Raw genomic sequence first — 15,419 nt, forward strand, 5'->3', positions numbered from 1 at the left:
TTTTTCTTTAAGAATTTTATCTACTGAAGTAGTGGTTTACTTTCAGAAACGTTCTCATCCAGAATTATTCAACGTGTCTAGTACATCTGGATGTCTCAAATGCAAACCAAGAGAGGTCCTTGCAAGAAGTCTTCAGTTCAGTTAGTATTAGAGAAATACAAAGTATGGTTAACTGCTACCCATTTATGAAAGCTCAGAACATAGCCATGGAATAAAGCACTTATTTTCATTTTCAATTGACTCTTTGAAAGAGAGAGTGAATTACTGGCTATGTTTTGCTTACTTTAGTAAAAGCAGAAGCTAGAAACATTTTCCTCATATGTTAAGTTCAAAATGTAACTACTGAAAAAGATACTGTATGGGAACTTAATGTGGGGCTTGCCCAAGGATCCAGTGTGTGTGTTTAGAAAGCAATCCAAAACCCTTACCCAACTAAAGTTCTTTAGATACTTAGTATTCAAATAGTTCTGTGGTCTCAACACCTCCCAAAGGGTCTAAACCTGTTACCCAAAAGTTCCTAAATAAAATATTGTAACTGGAAAAACAGCTCCACTGTAATGCAGTCCAGTGACTTTGGTAACTACTTTAAAAGGAGGAGAAATGATAATAGTTTTTCCTATTCACCTCTGAGGCAGCTTTAAAGCTGGATGGGAAAACAGACTTAAAATAGATTTGAATTTGCCAGGAAAAAGACAAGATAGAAATATAAAGCATGATGAATTTACATCGGCCATTAGAATCTCTAATACAAAAATTTTAAGTTTCCCCAATAATAATCTATCTGTTAAATAGGGTATAATTTAAGATAAAAAAATTCAAATTTTATTTTCAAGAGGAATGATGCATAAAACAATTTTGTGAGTGAGGTAAACCACTCTGGCATAAAACAGCTATAAAAGCTTGAAAAAAAATATGTGCACCATTTTGTTTTGATAGACCTATTTGTATTCAAATGTAAAATATCCACTGATTCTATACTTAGACATTTGTTTTGTTGACTTGTCAACAAGACACCTCTTTAAAGGAATTTTAGGGTTTTAGTGAAAAACTGACCATAATCATAATTTGACATCAACTAGGGTAAATGCAGGTCATATATAACACTGTCAATTGTTGATAGAATCAAACAACCATACAGAAACTTTATTGCATTTAGCTCTGTACAATAGAACACACTCTTGTTTTTATTATAGAACTGCCAGTTATATTGCGGTAGAGCCATATAAAGTGGGAATTGCAATAACTGATTTTTTCAATTGCAGTGAAGCTTCTACATGTTATTTTGCTCTGTACAAACCAAAACTATCTCGAAACTTCTAAACTGTGTAACTTCTAATGATAATAATCTCTTAAATCTGATATGTAACATGCCACTTTTATTTTAAATTCAAAGGCAACTTTGAAGTTACTTTTTCTTTCCCTGAAAAGAAAGACTAAAATAAATGCTGAAAGAATAACGTTGTTTCATATCAGAAACAGATGTGTAGGTTGATTCAAGTTCAGTTCTGGCACATTGACTTTAGAATGCCAAACATCTTTCTCAGGAAACACAAACACTTGAGAATAGTTCAGTCCTTTCGTACTCTTCTTTTGCGTACTGACTTGGTTGGCCCATCTCCAGATCCTGTGCTCTCATCTGCTTCTTTCATCTAGAAAAAAGTATGAAAATTTTATTCTAGTATAACACGTAACTAGTCGATAGTGGTAAATAATGCATTTCTTCTCTTACATACATGTTCTATCAATCAAATGTTATCATGAAGGTACGATACAGTATAAAAATAAAGCTGTTTCTTGAGGTTACAAAATGTTTTATCGACTTATTTTAGCTCACTGATGAATATACATAAGAAGTCTAAAAGAGTGGAAAAGATGGAATTGGATATTTTTAAAGGTACACAAAATGTTTTTGTGAAACAAAATGTAAACAGAACACATACTCAAGTAAATGACCCCAAGTTTACTGAGTGGCTGTTTAAAAGTCTGCTCTGTCAGGAATTTCCATCCCTCAGCTCTCCTTAAACATAGATATTCACACTAGATAATGATGCCCTGATCCCCCAAAGTCCTTTTAAAAATTCACAAAGGAGTTAAGACCAGACATGTGTACTGAAAAAATTTAGGAAACACTTAAATAAAAATAATTAATTAGGAAGATTTCCTCAAATAGATAAAATAGAAAACTTGTTGCATCACATGCAATAAGCCAGGCAGACCTGTGCTTTTACCCTCCCTAATCAGTTAGAATGCAATGTGTCAGGATGGTGACTCTGTGGGGTGAGGTGCTGAAGCACATAAAGGGCTAGAGAAGGAGAAAACACAGGTTTGGATTTATGCTGGGTTAAAAAAAAAAAAAGGAAAGATCTGGATGGAAATTATACTCTGCATTATTTATGATTCCACGCTAACTGACTAAAAAAGGCATTGTGGAAATTTCTCTTTTATATCAGGATTCAAAAATGGGTACACATATCCAGTTAATAGGGAAAACAACTCTCTAGTCCATTAAAGATTTGGAAAAAACACCAGATCAGGTAGATAGTACTCAACCACCAATGAAGTCAAATATTTCAAAATGCGACAGTAAAATATTAAGACAGTAAGAATGTTTTTACAACATCTATTTAGAACACTGTAATAATGACTATTACCTTGTAAATATTCAAATATGTTTATATTATCGTTCAATAGAATGGTAAAATTATAATTTTTTACAGATGCAGTTATGTCTTTATGTTTTGTAAATCACAGGTTTACTCTACACTGTTCTACTGGAAATTAAGACAATATAAATCATAGTCTTTTCTTGCCTTCCTTATAGATACGTTTAAGAAACAATACAGAAGCTCTTACAAAAGCTGAGAGAAATGGCAAATATTCCTTTACACCAGATTGCTTTTACTGAAACAACTTTTGAATGGGCAACAAGCATACACAGAAACTAGTTTATTTTCTGTTAAAATGTTGCTTACCTCATCTTCTGATCCAGACTTATTTGCTTTATTACCTTCTTCTTGAGCTTCTATGATTTCAACTTCTTCTTCACTTTTTTCCTCAGGTTCACCTTCCTCTTCTAAAATACAGATTTTATTAAAGGCAAAACCTCAAAGAATTAAATTTTGCTAGTGAAAAGTATTAAATACAATAAAAGGGATTTATTTAAATTCCAATATTTAAGAGCAATTCCTTCTGTTCAAATTTTTATTTTTCTTTCCTTTTTTCTTCTGTTCAAAGCTTAAAAATAGACTAATTTATCACATTTCATAAATAAATCATATTTGAGTTAAGGGGAAGGTTTAAATATTTTTTAAGCATTAAGTCTGTATGTACATGGTATATGAAAAAAAAACCCACACAAAACCAAACTGTCATCTTCTCTGTGTTCATGTCTTAGAAATTCTTCCCTTAATTTTTGGTGATCTTTTATTTTCAATATGCTATTTATTTATGCTTGTTCTTTGTGGCCATTGTCAGGCAATTTTTTAGTCAATGACCCTCCTTTGTATTCCACTTCACCAAATCTCTAACTTTGTCACTATCATTACCAAAAGCGAAACAAGTCCTGGAGCCACATAAAGTCAATACTCCTACCCCACCCAGAATGGGGCTTGGAGAAAGAAAGGTTGAAAACTCATCATCTTTACCTCTCTTGCTACCTCTCTCATGTATTTCCACATTCATAATGTGAGCCTACATGACTATGTGAAAGTACTTACCATAAGAAGACCTTTCTGATACTTAAATATTCCAATACAAGCTATATATAAATGCCCTCTAAATAAGGCTGAACAAGACATCAATATACTAAGCACATGTGTTACAAGAATAAGGCTATGAGAATTTCCAAACTAAAGCATTTGTTTCAGATACCTGATAAACACACACACACATGTGTAGTACACACATACAGGTTTTACATGTGTATGTAAATATATGAGGTTGGACAATTAAGTTTGCGAAATAGTCTTAGAAAAAGTGCTTTAAAGAGTGGTCTAGGCACTGGTGCTGGTGCACAGCTTCTCAGGGGAGTACTTTGAAGGTGACTGTAGTGATATTCAGCAATGAGGTATGGAGCACTTTTTCTAGGATGAGTTCACAAACTTAATTGTACAACCTCAGATGTAAGTGTGGGTATATATACTCTCAAAATATAGATATGTACATACACATGTGTTAAGTCAACTGTTTCATCAACTAAGTTCAGAATAGTGCTTCAAGACATAATTTAAGTTGTAAAAAGCTCAATCTGGACTTTGGCTTGGGACCCTGGGCAAATCACTAGTTTTATTTCTACCTCAGTATGCATAAGGAGGTCTCCGTAGAGAGCCACCAAAAAGCAGCTTTAGTTCTAACATCTTCAAGAGTATAATATAGGTGGGAGGCATACAGATTCAGCAGTCTTTTTAGGAAATTAATCAAGTATTTATTCCCTATGGTAACTTCGGATAAACTACAACCACTAGCAGACTTGGTATTGATTTTGTTGCTGCCATCACCTGCCTTAGATCAATTCCCCTTCTACAGAGGCTGTGACATGTACCTTCCATCTCACCTTCTACATTCTCAGAGGCAAGAAAAGTCTTTGCGAAAGACTATGGCAAATGAGATTCATAACTGTGAGGCCCTGAAGCAACAGAATGCTATTTAAATCTTGTTTCCTAGAAGAAAATAACTATCAACAGGTTGGCTGCTCAGAGGACTGTTACTCCTCTTGGCCATCATCATGTATTCTTGGAGATTCAGATGTACAAATTTGATAATAAGCAAATACAACAGCTAGTGATTTTGAGATAATATACTGTGTTTATGAACTTTACCCCGGGTCCCCATCAAAATTGCTATTATCATTTTACCTTTTTCAAGAATTTCACCATCACTTTGCTTTTTTTCCTCTTCTAAGTCTATCGGCTTCTCCGGGGCTGCTTTCTCTTCCTTCACTTCTTGTTCTAGGGCTCCCTTTGTTTGTGGTTTACATATGTCAGTTTTTTTATACTCTGTGTCTTCGTATTTTTTCTGTGGTAGTTTAACAAAGTATTTTTTATTAAAAGGCACTATTTTTGCAATAATTGATAACACACAGTGAATTATCAGTGAAAACCTATAGAAAATTTAGATTACTGTATTTTTCTTTCTCTTTGTGTTTTTGACACAGAGCCTCACTTTGTCACTCTTGGTAGAGTGCCCTGGTGTCACAGCTCACAGCAACCTCAAATTCTTGGGCTCAAGAGATCCTCCTTCCTCAGCCTCCCAAGTAGCTGGGACTATAGGTGCCTGCCACAATGCCCAGCTATTTTTAGAGACAGGGTCTTGCTCTTGCTCAGGCTGGTCTCTAATCCTGAGATCAAGCAATTCAACCACCTCGGCATCCTAGAGTGCTAGGATTACCGGCACAAACCATGGCGCCAGGCCTTACTCTATTTTTCCATATGTAATGCACTCCTGTGTATAAGGTGCCCCACATTTTTGGCCCAAACTTTCATGAAATAAATTTTTATTTAAATTTTATAATTCAAATTTTATTTGTTCATATTTATTTACTTGTTTTTTGTTTTATAAAAGAATTTTAGGATTTTTAAAAATATATTATGGTATAAGAAATTTTATGTAACAAAAAATATCAGCTGGATTTCGAGCTCCTGCCTAAACTGTATGTAGAGAAATACATTGCTCTTCACTGATTGAAATGCTTTCATTCCAAGTTTGTCATAAGCTCAAGAAAACTGATTACCATTTTCCAGGGTATTATTTTGCATACGGATACATTATTGCTTTCTAGAGTTATACTTTTAATGCATAAGCATAAATAAAAGAATTAAAACATTTATATAGATAAGGAATTAGTACTACCCATGTATCATATGCATCCTCATTTTCCCTCAAAAATTTTGGCAAAAAAGTGCTCATTATACGTGGAAAAATACAGTATTACTTTTAAGAATGATTTGCTCAATTTATAGAAAAAAAGGTGAAGGAAATTGATTTTCTTTACCTTTGCTCTCCTTGGCCAACAGAATGCAGTAATTAGTACTACTGGCAGCCCTGCTGTCACAAGATAAATCAACCAAAGCCATGGGCGTTCTCGAGCAGCAGCCATTAACCGCTTAAATACACCGGGCTATAAAAGACATAAGCAGAAAAATGCAATTCAAATTTTACAATCTTTTATTGGGAAATCCTATCTATGAAAACCATATTTTACTCAGGCATTTTATATTAAGGTGTGATGAACTTATAAACAAGACCCCAAATGTTTCATTTTCCCACCTTACACTTTGTAAAGTCTAATTTAGTTATTAGCACGCATCACTGAATGAGACTTTGTAGTAGAAGGTACATTACTACAAAGTGGAAACTTCTAATCTTCCAGCAAGAATGACAACTTCATTTTTTGTTAAATATCAGGATAGAACTAACAGTTTTCAGATTAATATGAGAGCATACATGACTAGGTTACATTGTTTGCATTTGTTACCTAAAGTCCAAGTTGTAGTTGAGCTTCACCCAGGAGGCATGCCATGGACTCTAACACTGTGCTTGTTAGGTGACAGCACGCTACTCCCTACCCCTTCTCCCCTCTCTCTTCACTGCTTTCCTCTCCCCTACTTTAATTGATTTTTTCTCTTGTATGGGCCTATAGTTATTGATCTGCTGGTTTCATATTAGTATTAAGTACACTGAATATTTGCTTTTATATTCTTGTGATGCTTTACTAAATGTTCTCCAACTCCATCTAGGTTAATATAAAACATGTAAAGTCTCCATATTTTTTATGGCTGACTAGTATTCCATGATATACATATACCACAGTGAATTAATCCATTCTTTGGTTGATGGACATTTGGGTTGATTCCACATCTTGGCAATTGTGAATTCAGCTGTGATAAACATTCTAGTACAAATGTCCTTATGATATAAAATGATATTTTTTCTTCTGAGTAGATACCTAATAATGGGATTGTGAGATCGAATGGAAGGCCTACTTTTAGCTCTTTGAGGATTCTCCATACTTTCAGGCTGTATTAATTTGCAATCCCATCAACAGTATAAAAGTGTTCCCATCTCTCCACAATCATTCCAGCATCTGCAACTTTGGGACTTTGTGATGTGGGCTAATCTTACTGGGGTTAGGTGATATCTCAAGGTAGTTCTAATTTGCACTTCTTTGATGATCATGGACCATGAACATTTTTTCATGTTTGCTGGCCACTTGTCTGTCTTCTTTGGAGAAGGTTCTCTTTGCTTCTCTTGCCCAATGATAAATGGGATATTTCATGTTATGAGTCTGACAAAAGACAGATAACCAGAATCTATAGAAAACTCAAATTAATCAAGAAAAGAAAAGCAAACCATTCCATTTATCATTGGTCAAGGATAGAACTCCTTTATGTGGATGTATTATGTGTTTCACTTAGGAGATACAACTCTGATTATTAATGCTGTGCCTTTAAAGAACTTATTAAAATCATACTTCAAAACTTTCTTTTTTATATAAACAAATTTTACATATAACCCACAGTAACGAAGTTGTTTCCTTTGTGAAGATAAAATTGTAAACCATTGAATGTTTTAGTTAAAAGATTCAAAATGAGAATCCCTCTTTACCTACTCTTTTGATGATTTTTGCTAGTGTCCAAAGAAATCAAATGTAAGGTATGAATTTTTCTTTATAGCAAATGATTTTAAAGTTATATTATCTAAGGTACATTGAGTTGAAATATTTAGTCCAGGGGTCCTCAAACTTTTTAAACAGGTGGCCAGTTCACTGTCCCTCAGACCGTTGGAGGGCCGGACTGCAGGCCCCAGGACAAGTCGGCTGCCAAGCAGGACAGTCAGCAGCAGCAAAAACACCCCGTGGGCTAGATAAATGTCCTCAGGGGGCTGCATGTGGCCTACGGGCTGCAGTTTGAGGATGCCTGATAGCCTATCTTTTTGTAAACAATACTGAGATTTTTCTGAAAACACTAGAACACAATAGTGTTACATTTAAAAATTCTTTGTACTCTTCTATGTGAAAAGTAGTTTAAATAAAAAATAATAATGTTACCATTTACTCCTTGAATTGGCAATGTGCCAACTCTATAAATGTCATATAAGCATTATATCCTATTAAAGTTGTTATAATTTAATGCAGAATGAGACTCACAAACTCACATATAGACATAGAGTTTACTAAATGTGGTATAATGAAGTTGTATCATAATATAGTAAAGCTAAATATTCTGTCTACAAGTATACTTCCTTGAGATTCAGTAATTATTATACACTTATTTACCTTTAAAGGAGCTATATGTATAACCTATAACCAGGGTTGAGTCTTATTACTGCTATACATAGTTACATCACAACCACTACTGGTCAATACCATACCTCATTAGCACTTGCTATCATTATTTTCCATCCCCAACCATCTGTAGCCCAGTGATCTGCTATTTCTTTTTCTGAGCAAATAATAAAATTATCAAAGTAGATATTAGACGTCATAGACCAAAGCTCTAAGCCAAGAGCACGGAAAGAAGTCAGAAGAAATGGATTATCATCTTCAAAGTAATCTGGATTAGGAATCTTTCGAGGACTCCAGATTCCCTGGAAGAAAAAATAATTGAAGACATTTTCAAATAAAATAATTTCATTATAAAGGCTTCTTAAGAAGCAGTTGCTGTTAAAATTAGCAATACTAACTGGAGAAAAAGAAACCTTTAACTGCTATTAATCCATTAGTGATACACTGGAAATAAAACCTTATTTCTTCTTATTCTGCAATGTTCTCCATGAGTTTTGTTTATTTATTTTGAGACAAAGCCTCACTGTATGACTTGGGTAGAGTGCCATGGCATCCTAGCTTACAGCAACCTCAAATGACCCCCTGGCATCAGCCTCCTGAGTAGCTGGGACTACAGGTATCCACCACAATGCCTGGCTAGTTTTTCTATTTTTAATAGAGATGAGGTCTCACTTTTGCTCAAGCTGATCTTAAACTCCTGAGCTCAGGTGATACACCTGCGTTGGCCTCCTAGAGTTCTAGGATTATAGGCATGAGACTGACTTTATATTCTGCAAAAAAGGCAAAGTGAAAATTCAACACACACATAAACCTGAGTAAGTTTCACAAGGGATATTATTTTAGACAAGTTTTTTGGATTTAGTAAAAAGTTATTCAAGGCAAGATATCAAAGTTGCCGAAATTGGAAAGATCATTATATAATAAGGTGGCTCACTCCATTTAATATATACACATGATAGGCAGTATTAATTAATCATAGTTAAATCTTAGAACAACAATTCCATGTAAAAATTCCAGTAGATCTTAAAAGATTAAACTGTTAATCAAATCAATTTCACAGTATGATTACTCACTGAGTCACTGCACCATCATATATATCTAATTCTGAACCAGGCACTAGGCCAGATGGTCAACACAGATACAGTTCCTGTATTATAAAGTTTGAAGTTGAATGAAGGAGACAGACATTAAATTAAAAAAATTACTAAAATAATCACTTTGTGTTAAGTACTATAAAGGAAAACCACAGTGATTAGAATATGTAACTGCAGATATATGAATATATATAGAATACGTCAATGAATAATTACAAAGATAAAAGTAGACAATTAAATACATAACACAGGGACTTTTAACATAAAAAACTAGGTACACTCAAAAGATGTCTGATTCATATTAGAATAAATTCTATATATTTTTTTTTTTTTGAGTCAGAGTCTCACTATGTTGCCCTTGGTAGAGTATTGTGGTGTCACAGCTCACAGCAATCTCAAGCTTTTGAGTTTAAGTGATTCTCTTGCCTTAGCCTCCCAAGTAGTTGAGATTATAGGTGCCCACCACAACACCCAGCTACTTTTTTTTTTAATTGCACTTGCCATTGTTATTTTTTAGCTGGCCCAGGCTAGGTTCAAACCCTTCAGACTCAGTGTATGTGGCCAGCACCGTAACCACTGTGTTATGGGCACCGAGCCAATTTCTGTATTTTAATACTACTAAAAAACCAGGACATTAATTGAGCTCAGGCATCAATTATTAAAATGTATGAGTCTACTTAATTGGAATTCATTTCTCATATTTAGTTCTAAAATAGAACTTTGTTCCAAAGTATCAATTTATTATTAGGGAACAATATAGTATGAAGTGATTTATCTTCAGTTTTTAATTTTATTCTCCTAAAAAATTAAAGAATGCCTTACTTTTTAAATGCAAATCATTTTCTATGATACGCATGAAAGTGATACACTGATAGTGACTTTTTATTTATTTTTTTAAAACCCAGACTGCTCTTCCTGCCTTGTACAAGTTATTTCCCTATTATACTATTTGCCTGAAGGCAAAGACATTTTCACTAATAATCAGGACTCTATTTGACTTAAGATTATAAACCAAACTTCTAAAAGTTAATATAATATTATCAATAATTATACATATGAAAGACAACATCACATTTTTAACTTTACTAAGAATTGAACTAAGTGATAACTACCTGGTAATTAGGATTATCAATCATTGGAGGTTTCCATATTCCTTTGTATTTTGGGTTGTCTATCATGGGAGGTTTCCATTCTCCACACCCAACTCGACATGCTGGATTAGGAATACGAGGTGCCTCCCATTCTCCATCCATGTCCTCATTCCTTAAGATATTAGAACAAAACAAATAGAGTCTCAGGTCAGTCATATAAGCTACTAACAAAAACACAAGTAAGCAATACTTAAAATTGACATTTGAAGATGAAGATTGTTTACCAGTCATCAGGTTTTTCAGCATTAGGATCTGGGATAAATTTTGGTTCATCGTCAAGCCAGCCATCAGGTTTAGTAACACTTAAATCTTCTATTTCAGCAGGTTCATTTTCATCCCTGCAAATACAGTATTTTATGTTAATCGCTAATTACTACTTCAAAAAGCTTTAAAATGCATGTTACAAAATTTAGAAGATACCATAAAATTATTTCTTACCTTTCTGTTTTTGTGCCTACTACTAAATCTTTTGCCAACTTGCCCCTTTTTACAACAGATTCCCTGCTATGCTCTGTGAGTACATGCATAATGTTTATATTCTTTTTTAACACAAATGACAGTATTCTATATATGTATATTAGACCTTGTGTTTGCCACTTAAAAACTCAGTCAACTCATCAACAAGAATATAGTGGATGCCTACCATGTGTCATGTCTGTTCTAAGAGCTCCGTACACACACACACACACACACACACACACACGTATGTATTTGCTTCATTCTTAACAGCTGCGTAGTTTTCTACTAAAATTTTACTATTTCAAGGCTAGGCATGTTGGCTCACGCCTGTAATCCTAGCACTCTGGGAGCCGAAGGTTCGTGGACTGCTTGAGCTCAGGAGTTTAGGACCAGCCTGAGCAAGAGTGTGACCCCGTCTCTACTAAAAATAGAAAAATTAGCCGAGTGTCATGGCCCTCGCCTGTAGTACCAGCTACTCAGGAGGCTAAGGTAGGAGGCTCACTTAAGTCAAGAATTTGAGGTTACTGTGAGCTATGATGCCATAGTACTCTTACCAAAGGCAAAAGAGCAAAACTCAAAACAACAACAACAAAAACTAAATAAAAGCACAGAGTTGCTTTACAAATCAATCAATTGATAAAATTTTACTATTACAAATAGTGCTATAATAAATATCCCAAAATATATACCTTTTCCCATTGGTGAAGATCTATTTATAAAAGTAGGCACATTTAAAATTGTTATCATTATCTTCTAAATTATCCTCTGTAAAGAGTATACTCCACTTCTAGTTCTACAAGCATCATATAAAAATATGTATTTTCCACTATCCCTGCAAAAGTGTTATCAAACTTTTAAAATTTTGCCCATTTGATAGGTGAAAAATGATATTTCACTATACTTTTAGTGTATGTTTAATAACATAAATGACACATAATTTTTTTTTTTTTTGAGAAAGAGCCTCAAGCTGTCACCCTGGGTAGAGTGCTGTGCCATCATAGCTCACAGCAACCTCCAATTCCTGGACTTAAGCGATTCTCTTGCCTCAGCCTCCCAAGTAGCTGGGACTACAGGTGCCCGCCACAATGCCCAGCTATTTTTTGGTTGTAGTTGTCATTGTTGTTTGGCAGGCCTGGGCTATATTCGAACCCAACAGCTCTGGTGTATGTGGCTGGTGCTCTAGCCACTTGAACTACAGGTGCCGAGCTGATATATAAAAATTTTTCTTAGTTCTCTATCACGAATTGAAAATAATTTTTCCAGTTTCTCATGTCTTTTTTTTTGCCATATACAAATCATTTATTTTCATGTAGTTGAACTTATTGTTTTCAATGAATTTTGGATTTTATGTCATGTTTGGAAAGTTATTCCCAATTTTAATATAATTTAAAAAAAACTTTCCTATTATTTTAAAAAATAACATTTAGAAAAGAAATTCTATGGGTGGTGCCTGTGGCTCAAAGGAGTAAAAGGAGTAGGGCACTGGCCCCATATGCTGGAGGCGGGTTCAAATCCAGCCCCACCCCCCAAAAAAAAATTGCAAAAAAAAAATTCTAAAGTACCTAAACATAAAGTATAAACAGAATTACTAATATAATTTTGATCTTTATAAAAAAGTTTAAAACAAATTTTATGATCTTCCAAACAAAACTTGAGTTATAAAATAAATAATCAACTCCATAAATGTACAGACTTGCACATGTACTTGGCTGATGTTATTTTGAGTCTCTATGTGCTCAGAGTAACCAGAGGTTAAAATTTAATGGAGCATTTTTTTTAGCACTTTACAAAACAAATTCTGATACATTTCACCAATCAGAATGAGGCTGCTAAGTATAGTTTCTCTCATTTAAAGGCAAACTTACTCCTTATGGGCAAAAAAATATGAACAATATTAGAAAGCTTCCATGGAAGTATGTAGTCCTACCATTTCTGAGAGCCAGAAGGTATGCATGAAAGTGATTCACTGACAGTGACTTTTTATTTATTTTTTTAAACCCAGACTGCTCTTCCTATCTTGTACAAGTTACTTCCCTATTATACCATTTGCCTGAAGGCAAAGACATTTTCACTAACTAATCAGTATCTTTCTTGATTTAAAGAAAGTTAACAAGTCAACACTTTTGGTTTTCCAGGAACAACAGACTATGTTCTCAATAGGCAGTAACCCCAATGTTTACGAACAAACAAAACTTAAAGAACTAGGAAAAGACAAGTTTTAAAATAAAGCAGAGAAAGAAAACAGTTTAAAATTAATGAACATATTTTCAATGATTATGAGACAATCAAAAGCAGTCTATCACACAACTAAATGGAGTTCCCCAAAAGAAATATTTGAAGAAATAATGGTCAAATATTATCCAAATTTGATATAAACTTAAAACCCACATTTTAAGAATCTCAAAGAACCCAAATCAGATGAGCATAAGAAAATTATATTAAGGTACAGCAAAATCAAACTGTTGAAAACTGGTAATGATGAAATAAATCTTAAAAGCAAACTAAGAACAAATTACATATTAGGTAGAAGAGAGCAAAGATAACAACTGAGTTCTCGTTAGAAGCTCTATGACTTGCATTGCTGTTAATTTATTACTGTACCTAATTCACAAATTAAACTTTATCATAGGTTTGTGTGTATAGGAAAAAAACATAATATTTATTGGGTTTGGTGCTATCCTCAGTTTCAGGCACCCATTAGGGGTTTTGTAACATATCCCCCTACAGATAAGGGGGGCCTACTGTATCTTGATTTATAACTCACACCATACAGAACAATTAGAACAGAGTTTTAGTGAAAATTATTTCTCTAGAAGGAAAAGAAGAAAATCACTATGAACTTCATTTAGGCAAAGATTTCTTACCTAAGACTAAAAGCATGAATTATCAAAGGCAGCTATCAAGCTATTGAACTTGATGAATAATTTAAACTTATATCTCTATTAAGAAAAGACAAGTCCTTGACTGAGAGGAAATATTTTCATACTACTTATCTGTATCAATTGTCCATTGCTGTATGACAAATTTTCCTGAAATTCTGGGGGCTTAAAATAAGTACCTCTATTATTGCATAGTTTCTGTAGGTCAAGCACCTGCGGACAACTGACTTAGATCCTCTGCTTCAGGGTATGTGACAGGTTGCAAAGCAGGTGTTGGTCAGGAATGTAGTCCTGTGTGAGGCAGACTACTTCTGAAATGGTTGTCCAGTGATTCCTATCTCCTGGTAATGTATACTCATGTGTGGGCTGGGCCTAATAACTTGCTATTGATGAACAAAAATTAGTGATGGGATGTTTCTTAAATTATAAAGACATGAATTAGCTTTCTGGGCCTGTTGGAAAAACTTACCAAGAACTGAGTGGTTTCCAAGGACAGAAGGTTATTCTCTCATAGTTGTGGAGGACAGAAGTCCAAAATCACAGTTGTTGGCAGGGCCAAGCTCTGACAGCTCAGGGGAGGGTCCTTCCTTGCTTCTTCCTAGCCTCTGGTGACTGCTGGCAATCCCTGGCATCCTTGGCTTGTGTGTGTATCACTTCATCTCTGTCTCCTTTGTCACATGTAATTCTTTGTACAAATATTCCTCTTAAAACACCAATTAAATCAAACTCTAGTCTAGTATGACCTCCTCTTAACTTGATTAGGTTTAGAAAGACCCTATTTCCAAATAAGACCATAATCACAGGTTCTGGGTAGGCATGGATTTTTGGAGGAACCTGTTAATCATCATCTTCACACTTCTTCTCTTTCTCTACTCCTTGATTCATTTGCTAAAAAGAGCTGGCATGTTGTAAGTTACTCTATAGAAAGGTGAGGAACTCTGCCATGTGGGAAGACTCTTTCCAATGCCTAGTAAGGAAATGAGGCCCACAGTCCAACAATAATTCACTCCCTTCAGGATTTACATCCTCTCAAAAGCTACCTGACACTGAAAATGTGTCTGTCCCCAGGTGAGCTTTAACTGTAACTACAGTCCCAGCTGACACCTTAATTGCAACCTTGTGAGAGACTGAGAGCCAGAGGACCCAGCTAAGCTGACTCAGAAACTGTAAGATAATAAATGTTCTTTTAAGCCATTAGTTCTGAAGTGATTTGTTACAGAGCAATAGATAACTAAAATATGTATCCAGAATACATATATTTTTAAAACATAATAAAAACTCAAATGGACAAAACTGAAAAGGTATTTTATCAAAGAAATGATATGAATGGTCAACGTAAGAAGGTGGTCAATATACGGATGTGGTCAACTACCGACATCCTGCTATAGATAAAAAGATGCTCCCTGTGATTAGTCATTAGGGAAATGCAAACTGAAACTACAAGAAGATATATCCAAAGGAAAACAGACAAACAGAAAAACAAAACAAACCCAGATATTTCATCAGTGCAGAACAACTGGAACTCTTATACAATACAGATGAGAATGCAGATGGT

At 34.4% G+C, this 15,419-nt stretch overlaps 1 protein-coding gene across 1 annotated transcript in view; it reads right to left on the bottom strand.

Annotated features, from left to right (window-relative positions):
• Window positions 1–1,568: 1,568 nt before the first annotated feature.
• The window catches only part of CLGN (calmegin), a 21,035-nt gene continuing 7,184 nt past the window's right edge, over window positions 1,569–15,419 (bottom strand). The window contains 7 exon segments of the mRNA XM_023513436.1: window positions 1,569–1,649; window positions 2,973–3,073; window positions 4,854–5,013; window positions 5,990–6,115; window positions 8,368–8,583; window positions 10,488–10,638; window positions 10,751–10,864. Coding sequence (XP_023369204.1) covers window positions 1,569–1,649; window positions 2,973–3,073; window positions 4,854–5,013; window positions 5,990–6,115; window positions 8,368–8,583; window positions 10,488–10,638; window positions 10,751–10,864 — 949 coding nt within the window.

This window comes from Otolemur garnettii, unplaced genomic scaffold (genome assembly GCF_000181295.1).
Source record: "Otolemur garnettii isolate 467f Iridium unplaced genomic scaffold, OtoGar3 scaffold00041, whole genome shotgun sequence".
Taxonomy (NCBI): domain Eukaryota; kingdom Metazoa; phylum Chordata; class Mammalia; order Primates; family Galagidae; genus Otolemur; species Otolemur garnettii.